The 10,554-nt window shown below is 35.1% G+C and overlaps 1 protein-coding gene across 1 annotated transcript in view; it reads left to right on the top strand.

Annotated features, from left to right (window-relative positions):
- The window catches only part of LOC117119514 (Golgi-associated plant pathogenesis-related protein 1-like), a 15,388-nt gene extending 5,177 nt beyond the window's left edge, over positions 1-10,211 (top strand). The window contains exons 2-4 of the mRNA XM_033264340.1: positions 167-258; positions 9,514-9,673; positions 10,071-10,211. Coding sequence (XP_033120231.1) covers positions 167-258; positions 9,514-9,673; positions 10,071-10,165 — 347 coding nt within the window. The 3' untranslated portion in view covers positions 10,166-10,211. The remainder of the gene's footprint in view (positions 1-166; positions 259-9,513; positions 9,674-10,070) is intronic.
- The last annotated feature ends 343 nt before the right edge of the window (positions 10,212-10,554 follow it).

Raw genomic sequence — 10,554 nt, 5'->3', positions numbered from 1 at the left:
GCAGTTGTACTTCGCAGCACTTCACTTGCAATTTGCAATTTCTAGTAATAAGAATAATAGCTCCATGGACTTTACACTGTCGTTTTGTGGTATCTTAGCAACGATATGGTTGGCTTAGCAAATGTTTCCATTGACAGCTAACACATTGTTTATTTTTATCCGATAGAGGCGGTTGATATAACTGAACATTTCCAGGACTTCAATCAGAAAATCATTGAGGCTCACAACTATTATAGATGTCTGCATGTAGATGTTGACGTATGTACTGACAGTTTATACTTTTAAACAAAAAATAATTAATACCGTATTTATTCGAATAAACGCCAATCCTAACCCCCTTCCCACCCCACACGAGTAGGAGCTCCTCTTGAGCCTAAAAAAAATCTAATGGAAGCAACATCATTCTCAACACATTCTATTAATGTTCTTACTCTACTAAAATTTCCTTTTTTTAAACTGGTTGGGATCAGTATTTATGATCACACAATAGTTGACGGTAATTATGTGTTGGACATTTACAGTAAAATTAAACTGACGTTTATGTGAGTATATACATATCAATTTTACACCAACAAAAATAACGCTTCCCTCGAATAAACGCCCCTCAAAAACCCGTCTCAACAATTAAAGGCCCCGGGGCGTTTATTCGAATAAATGAGATGATACAACGTACAACTGTATAACTTTTTAAATAAATCAGCAGAATACAATGACATGTTTTGTTATGCTGTTGGAAAGCATTATTTTCATACTATGATACTTCAGCAATAAGTACACATTATATAACTGGCGCAAAGTTGTTTATATTTGAAAAAAATGAATACTCTACCGTGCATACTGCACGTTACTAAGAATACATAAATTGATTATTAGTATACTAATATAATTCTGAGCTAAATAGCACATGGATACTCAGAGAAAATGACCTTCGGCGGGTGGAACACTGTCAAGAGCAGCCCATGTGAGTGCAGGGAAAACGGAAGAGTGTTCACTTTCACCTGGCAATACTAAAGAACAATAAATAATACAGCAGGTTTGTTACTGGTTTTAATATAATAATGGTTAAATTAAGCACCTTACCACAGTACATAACAAACTTGATTACTGCGTCGGAATGGTTCCTTATCTGGTCCAAATTTGTCTTCATTGTTAAACAGAAATTTAAACGGACTTAGAAAGTTGACTAATGCACAGCCTGTTTACTGTTTTCTGTTTAACTGTTAGTTTAATTTTTAGGATACAGTTTGAGTTGATGCCTGTTCAAGGGTTATACGAATTTTGGCTTTTATCAATCAAGTTTAACAACTACCAATTTGATGTATAATTCATAATTCCTCTTTCTCCTTATTGCATACAAAAAAACAAAAATAATACAGGTACTGTAGTATGCAATAGGAGCCAAGAAAAATAGCCAAAGCTAATCGAGCTTGAGCCCCTTTAAAATCAAACATTAATATAATACATATGATAAAATACAAATAAATAGTATAAAAATGTAAAAAATGTAATATTATTTTAATCAAAACTTGAACGCAAGAAGGGAACATGCCCCTTTACAAGATGCCTAAAAGAGAAACACTTGTTTGACTGTTTTGTCAGGGGAAAGGCGGAGACCGATGGAATTTTACAGGAAGACCCAAACCCTTATGGTCACACTTTATCGTAGTAAATTGTGACTGCGTTGAGTGTAGGGTTATTAACCTAAGTGGTTCTTTTCATGTCATTTTCTACAAATTAAGTGGGATAATTAGACTTCTGGATTATGTTGACTGTTGTTGATATTGCACTGTAGGCCTATTTTATGTTGTTGTGAAACATTATATGGTAACCGACCTCTCATCATTGGGGTATGAAAGATTATACAATGGTTTGTATTTCCATGGTACACATTTTTTTCTGGCTTAATGGAGTTGATTTAAAGTTCTCAAATGGGGAGAAACAAACGGACCCACAATTTGCCCAATTACCAATTCCCTGAGTATCGTATTACTTATAATTTCAGATTTGCTTAGTGCAGTTGAAGAATTCCTTGATATGAAACTGTTTTGGGGGCCTTTATATTGTATCTGGAACCCCTTTACCCAGAGGTGACGGAACTAGGGGATGCTGCGTTATGGAGAGTAATGTGTGACCGGAAATGGTCTGCAGTCAGTCGATCGGCTGTTACCATGCGCCAGGGATGTTGGAGTACAGCAACCTGAAACTATTTATGTAATGCATGAATAAAGGTGTGGGTTTGTCGGGTAGTGAAATGATTATTGTACATTTTAAGTGATCCAGTTACTCCATGCAAAAGTGTAAGCTAAATTATGGTGATTAATTAGCGAGTGATTATTTCGAAGTTCCCTCTTTCCAAGAGGGGATGCAAACGCTTTGTGAAAATGAGGACGCCGCGGTACTCATTTTCACAAAGGAAAACGAAGCTGGTTAGTTAACAAGGCCTACGCAAATGTTACATGAACACCTGGGAAGGAAGGTGAAATATCACGTTCTGTCTAGCATACGTTTGTACTGTAGCGTGGGTATGGGGTAACGGGAAGCATAAATTGGTTAGCCAACAATATGCAAATGTTAAATGAAAACCTGGGAAGGATGGCACATCACGTTCTGTTGCCTAGCCTACTGATGTAGCGGGGGACGGTGAGGCTATTTATTAGTAAAACTATGCCTTAATATATAGTGCGCTAGGTCAGTAGCTGAACTGTTTGCATGTTGCTCTTAAGATTGTGTCTAAAATAGTAACTTACTGGAAATAAAGTGCTTATTAAAGAACACATCTTTTCACCAAATCAATATGAGCTCCAGTTTGATGCTCCTTTTGGTATTTTTGGTCATCAATCTGCGTGGAAATTCGTATTTTTGTGAAGGTCTCATTACTTATTCCTCAGAGGATTTGATTCGACTACGATCAAGTGGCTGTTCTATCGAAAAGGTATTGTAGAACACTATTCCAGCCTAGAAATATGGAAAAAGCACGCAGGGGTCATAGGGCAGGTAGGCGGGTTCATAAGAAAACTGACCATCTGGAATTACCTGCCCATGTAAACAATACAAACGTAGACAAAGATCGAATCCACCTATCCGTTTGTTTTATACATGCTCGATCAGTCAGAAACAAAGCAAGCAGCATTGCAGATTTTATTGAGGAACACAAGTACGACGTGATCGTCTTAACTGAAACGTGACTCCATAAAGACGATCAAGCAATTGAGATTGCGTTGACACCTAGTGATATACTTTCATCCATAAGTCGAGGAAACAGGGTAGGCGAGGAGGTGGAGTACGTGTGCTTTTTAAGTCCAACCTTGGCTTTGAATTTGTCGACCGGCAACTTCGCTCTTATGAATGCTGTGAGGTACTGTCAAAATCACCCAATCTGCGGATTGTTTCTGTATACAGTCCTCCTTCAGCTGATGCTGATAATATTTTAGAAGAATTCTCATCTTCATTGGATGATAACTTGCTATACATGTGCAACAGTCTATCTTGGGGACTTTAATGTTCATCTATTGGACTCAGACAATACACTCGCCCGTCAACTAAATGACATCTTCAATGACTATAATCTTATTCAACATATGGACAGACCTACTTACAATAAGGGAAATTTATTGGATTTAATTATCACTAAGGATTCTACACCTATTTACAATTAATGACCGTTGTTTTATCTTTAGTGATCACTCAGTTATTTATTTCCAGATTTGTGTTAATAATTCTAAGGGAAAAAATTATAATAAGCCAACTTCTAATTTCATCAAGAGCAGAAATATTAAGTCAATTGATATTAATTAATTACAACATTATCTTGATATTACTTTATCCTCAATTGAGGAAGATATTGGGCCACTAGATACTGTAGATGATTATGCTGTACCATGGATGAGTTTGCACCAATTAGGGAAATTAGAATACGGGATAAAAAGAACAATAAACCTTGGTATAACTGTTCACTTAGATTAATGAAACGTACTGTTCATAAATTTGAACGACGATGGTATTCAAGTAGATGTGATAATGTCAAACGTGAATATGTTAACAATTTGAAACTATTTAACAGAAAACTAAGGCAGGCGAAGGCCATCTACCTTATACTAACAGAATCGAAGAATGCTCAAATGACAAAAAGAAACTGTTTAATGTTGTAAAAATCGTTTAAAAAGGTACTTCTGTTGTTTCTTTCCCTCCTCATAATGATATGTCTCAGCTGACTGAACTTTTTTCGCAATTTGTTTGTGAAAAGTTTAAAAAGATACGTAACAAACTCACTTCAACACCTTGTGCTCTGACCACCTTGGTGGTAACCACAGATCCGCCCTTGAAGAACACTCATTCTTTTTCCTCCTTTGATACTGTTGATTGCACTTTTGTTTAGAAATGCATCTATCATTATCCTCTGCATCTTGTTCATTAGATTTTATACCCACCATCTCCTTAAATTGTACTGTTCTTCCATTATGAAGCCCCTTACTCTCTTAGTTAATAAGTCCCTCATGTCTGGAACTGTTCCATCGATATTTAAAACCGCTATTGTGAAACCCTTTTTGAAGCTTTCTCTCGACTCTGGCTTGCTCTAAAATTTTAGACCTATTTCAAACCTTCCTTTTCTTGCTAAGCTCATCGAAAAAGTCGTATTTAATCAATTATCATTATATCTTTCCAATTTCCAGCTCTTAAATCTGTATCAATCAGCTTATGGAGTAGGTCATAGCACCGAAACTGCACTTACCAAAGTACATAATGATTATTGTCTGTTCACTTGAACGTAAACGTGCTGTGGTCCTCGTGATGTTAGATCTATCGTCTGCATTTGACACTGTCGATCATAATATTCTTCTACATCCTCTTTTCTTACATTATGGAGTGTCAGGCTGTGCCCTTAAATGGTTTCGTTCTTATTTACTTGGTCGTACCCAGTGCGTGGAAATAAATAATATTAAATCTGCTCCAAAGAACCTTAACTGTGGAATTCCCCAGGGGTCCATCTTTGGACCTCTGCTTTTCTCCCTTTATATATCTCATTTAACTGAAATTATCAAGAAAAATAACTTACATTATCTCGCTGACGACATACAAATTTACATTGACTTTTACCCCTCCGAATCCCTCCTAATAAGGCAACCACTGGATAAATGTCTGTCTGAGATTTCATCCTGGTTATCTGCTAATATGCTTATGCTTAACAATACTAAAACTGAATTCATTATATTCTGCACTGAGCGCATTCGCTCTAAAATTAACTTCCCTTCTTTATATTTCAATTCTTGTACAATTTATCCTTCAGCATCTGTTAGAAATCTTGGTGTTACCTTTGACGATTCTTTTTCTCTAAACGATCATATTAGTCATATCACTAAAACAGTTAATTTCCATCTACGCAATATTGCTAACATCAGGAAATATCTCTCTAAGGACACTACTGCCACCTTAATCAATGCCTCTGTCACTTACCATCTTGGTTATTGTAACTCTCTTTTCTCTGCACTACCTAAAGCTCAGTTAAACAGGTTACAACGCCTCCAGAACACTGCTGCACGTATTATAACACTTACCAATAGACGATCGCACATATCTCCCATCATCTATAATTTGCACTGGCTTCCAATTAATTCACGAATAAAGTATAACATTCTGCTACTAAATTTTAAAGCACTACGACTCTAGCCCACTTACCTACTTGAACTCCTTCCTAAATATGTATCCTTATCCTCGCCCTCCGTTTTTCTGACCTTAATTTGCTCATTGTTCCAAGAGTTAACACCAAATCCTACGGCCACAGATCATTTTTATTTTCAGCTGCCACACTTTGAAACTCCCTCCCAAAACATATTACCGACTCAACTTCAGTTGCTATATTTAAGACCAAACTCAAAACCCACCTTTTTAACATCTGAACATGCTCAGCGCCTTTGGGTTTTACTTCGGTTTAGTAATATTGGCGCTTTATTAAATTTAAATTATTATTATTAAGTAGACAGTGCAATTAAATGTGATAGAAAGTTCACTTTCGATGGAAATAAATTAAAATAATAAAATAGAAATTAACTAAGAATAAATCAGTTCCAGGCGTACCTTGTTTAATTAGTATACAATGCTAACAATGCGGCTCTCGTAGCCCTAGCTAAGCAAGGCATCCATGTGCAAAGCAGTGGTGTTTCCATGTAAAAAGAACGCCGGGGAAGTTTTCCTTACCAGGAAAAGGTGACGTAATTTTATGACGTAAATAATAATAACTACAAGGTTTGTGGGCGCAAATTCCATAATACGAATTAAGGGGTAGCACCATCTCCTTTGTGTTGGACAGTGACCGAGTTGGCAATATTCAATTGGTGTTGGTTCCAAAGCTAGGGCAGAAGTGGTTTTTTTTTTTTTTATTGTATAGGCCATTGTAGGAACTAAAATTTCTTTGAGGACGATACTGTAGATTTGCTGTGTGTGGAATATAATAACATTCTGTATGTTACAATATATCGTGTAAGTTACTTGTTCTTTTTGCATGTGTTCTTCATCGACGAAAAGATTCAAGAACATAATTAACGTCGATTTGTGTTCTACATAGAATTGCGTCGACCGACAACCGCCAACAAGAGTTTCCAGCAGGAGATGAAGAATTTATTGAAGTGTTGTACAATGATTGTTTTACTGTAATTGAGTCATCATTAGGTATACCATCCACACCACATGCCTTTCAAGTTTTCAAGCTACAAAACGCATTCATAATTTCATCAAGTTCAAATTTTGCATCAAGATCGTAAAAAGTGGTGAACATAGGTGACGACCAAGTAGCTTCGTTGTAATGTATTTCCTTAAATAGAGATCTTCAAACAATTCTGTTCACCTGTTATCTACGTCAGTAAAGATAACTCTATTTTCGTCCAAGAGAGACGGCCCAAAAGCTTTTTTATGCCATTAATATTGACCTCTAAGATCATTTTGCTTGGTGAAGGTTTGGATGCGGTTTTTCATGTTTGACCAGTATCTTTGCATACATTCTCTGGTTGTTTTCTGAGTGCTTCTAAAAAATGTCTTTCAGTATTGCATAGGTTTCACGTGAAGGTTTCTATAAGTTTCAAACAAGCAATCCTATTCTTTTCTAAATGTGGAAGCAGAATGTTGCTGCTTGCAGTGAAGTATTCTGGGTTTTTAACAGCTCTTTCAAAGACTGAGTATGCTTTAATGTAGAGTGTCTTTTGCAGGTATAGTCATTCTCCATCTAAGGTGTTACACTGCTTTTTCGTATCAGATCTAAAATCTTTGGGCCAAATGTGTTTATTTTGGGAATAGATTGGTGTTTCCTACGTCTGAGCTTCTTTGGAGCAAAAGCATTTACACCGAGCTAAAGTATGGGCTGTTTCACAGTTTGCACTATGCATATTTCTTGAGTGCAAGAAATCACTACAAAATTTGCGTCTGGTAATGGTATGGTCTATTTGATGCCAGTGACCTGAGAAAGGGTGCATCCGTGTAATTTTACTTCTTTGCAAGCGATTTTTGATGCAGAAAGAGTGCTTTGGGCAATCTTCGCCCATTGTCGTTTGGTTTTCCGAAACCAGGGCACCCAATATTGGGCTGCCATGCATTAAAATCTGCATTAATATGATCATTAAAGCCCCCCACCCATTATTACCAGACAATGATGGTTTGGTACTTTTTGGAGGATTAGGCCTACATCAATACTAGAATATAGCCGATTTTTATACTTCATTGTAGAGTAGACATTAAAGTAGAAATTAAAGTTATGGGACTCCACCTTTGGCCTTTCTCTAGAATCTATAGAAAAATGTGAAATATTTTTCTCTTTTGAGTTCTTGTCCTAGAAGTGTAGTTTCAATGACAGCAGTAATTTTCAATCCAATAAATCCCAAATCAGGATTTCCGTGTCGGGGTCGTCAACTTCAAACAAACAAAGTTTAAAGAATTTCCTGAGTCAGGAAATAATTGATCCTATGATTGGGGCATGCAGGTCTCCCCTAAGTAGGGCTGCATGGTTGTTTCACAAACTGTCTAGCAAATGCTATACACTATTCACTGCTGGACTAAATCAGTGCCAGACTCATGGTAAAATTTAGCAGCTGCAGAATTTAGATTGTACCTCCTTGCTATATAACAAAGCAGGATGTACAGAGGCAAGGAGACCCAAAACAACTGTACAAGCTTCACCAGATGCAGCTGGTGAGCGTTTACTGGTTCCATCTAGCGTCCACCCCCACAGCAACAGCACTGCTTTCTCTACAAGATGATCTGCCAATTGGAGGCCATTTCTAGAGTAGACGCCATAGCCCATATCAATTTACTAGATATCGCGACCTAGGTTAACATGGTCCACCACGAGAAGATGTTGGCTGGCATGAGTAAGGGAGGCTATACACCCAGGGGAAGAATTACACAATTACATCCCCTTTCGACCACAAAATGTGGCAGGCATGTCTGTGTGTGTATTTGAGATGCCTAATACCACTCAAAACTCGTTATGGATTATAGCCAAATAATCAACCCAATAAAAAGAATACCATTCAAAAGCTACCGGTAATTAAATATAGAATATAATGATTAAAAAAATATTAATATTTTGCAACTCTGTCTAAGGTTTATAAAAATGTCGCATATTGAAACAGCCAAAATAATTCAACAAAAATGTTCGCCAATTGAGAGCGCTAAAAGGCTCAAACTATTTTTCATTAATACTTTTATGCATTTGGCTACCGTTATTTATATATAAAGAATTTGTAATACAAAATTTTCCTACATAAATTCGTCTAAAATAGAAAGTTGTTTTTGACCACTATAGAAGCTGCTGTTAATTAGACTAAAATAATTATCAAATATACTTCAGCCTTATTGATATTTCAATAAACTGATCGTTTATGTACTGAATTTAAACACTATGTGTACAACCAGAAAATAACTACTTTTAATTAAACCAGGGAACAGTGAAATTACATTAAACTTATACTTAAACTTATATATATGAAATCATAGGCCATATTCTTGAGGGTGGACTAAGTTAGCCCAGAATTAACTTTAGTCCTGGAGTAAATAAAAAAAAAATCAACGAAGCTAAAAAAAAAATAAATAAATAAATAAAAACAAGCAAACTTTAGTCCTGCACTAGTTAATGCTGGACTTTCGAGACTAGACTTTCGAGAATATGGGTCATGTGTCTATGGTGCTATGATCCATAACCTAATTAAATCAATGATCAAATAAATTCATCTGATTTAAATTTGTTATTGGTAAAACTAATTTATACGCATTATATATTTTATATTATTATTATTGTTATTATTATTATTAATATTATTTCTATTTACAAAGTGTTTTAATTACTATGATATCTCAACACGAAAGCCAGTTGTATCACAAAAGGTGTCTGTTTGACGGAAATATTTTTCCCTGAAGACCTATGTTCCCACATTAAGCACTCTTTATATTACTTATCTATTTAATTTGTATATATAGTACTATGTAGCAAACCTATTGAAATATATTCATCTTTTTAATTTCTCTACATAGCCTTTATATGAAAAGCAAGAGCTGACTAATTACGCACAAAGCGTGTCTGACACAAACGCTGAAAGTGGCAAACTTGCACACAGCCAACATTCACCATACGGAGAAAATTTATACACAATGAAATGGGGTAGTCTTTCTTATCATGCGAAAAATATTACAGGTTTGTTAATAACAACTATATTATTACCTATCGCACACATCTACCACTTGACCACGAAGTTGTTGTAGTGATCCAATGGCCAGTAGAATTTGAGTACCTTTCAAACAGCAAGCTAAATATTGCAATCAATAATATAAATTTTGAAACATAACATAAAGGAGAATTTAATGTGTAATATAATGTAATGTAACGTATTTTGATTTATGTAGCGCTTTCTACCGAAGCATCAAAGTAATATACATTATAATATTACATTTTTAAAATGCAATAGTGTCTATGTTCAAGTTAATGATTTGCATGTTACCTCAAAATAAGCTGGTTAATTCCAAAATATTTTTTTATAATTTTTTTAGAGGAAAAATACACCTTTAAACATAATATCAATTTTGTATAACAGGTCTAAAAGTTGTAAAGGCTTGGTATGATGAGATTAAGGACTACAGTTTTCAAATTAATGGACCTGTGAACGATCAACCTATAGGTAAGTGGTGAATATCAATAACTTTGAGTAAAATGTTTCATTTGCTTTATATTTGAAATATTAAAGCTCAATTGTAGTTTAAAAGACGCATAAAGTGAGTATTATGATGGAACAGAAAGGTTGCAGTTTTAGTCTAACAATGATAAACAGTAGGCCTATACTTCTCAACTTCAACTTCAATGTACGTCTATTCAACCAATAACATAATGAACAAAATGACACAAATTATAATTATAATTATAATATATATATATAGATGTATATATATATATATATAAAGATAAAACTGAATTATGTATCATCCTTTATTCATAAAATTAAAATAATTACATTTTTTGTTAAATATTACTGCTTTGGCTCAAAAGGATAAAAACCCGTTTGTAAAATATCAAATTTACGT

This window comes from Anneissia japonica, unplaced genomic scaffold (assembly GCF_011630105.1).
Source record: "Anneissia japonica isolate Jap-2015-1 unplaced genomic scaffold, ASM1163010v1 scaffold287685_len94617_cov150, whole genome shotgun sequence".
Taxonomy (NCBI): domain Eukaryota; kingdom Metazoa; phylum Echinodermata; class Crinoidea; order Comatulida; family Comatulidae; genus Anneissia; species Anneissia japonica.
Note: the sequence above shows the minus strand (reverse complement) of the source record. Positions and strands in the feature narration are given on the sequence as shown.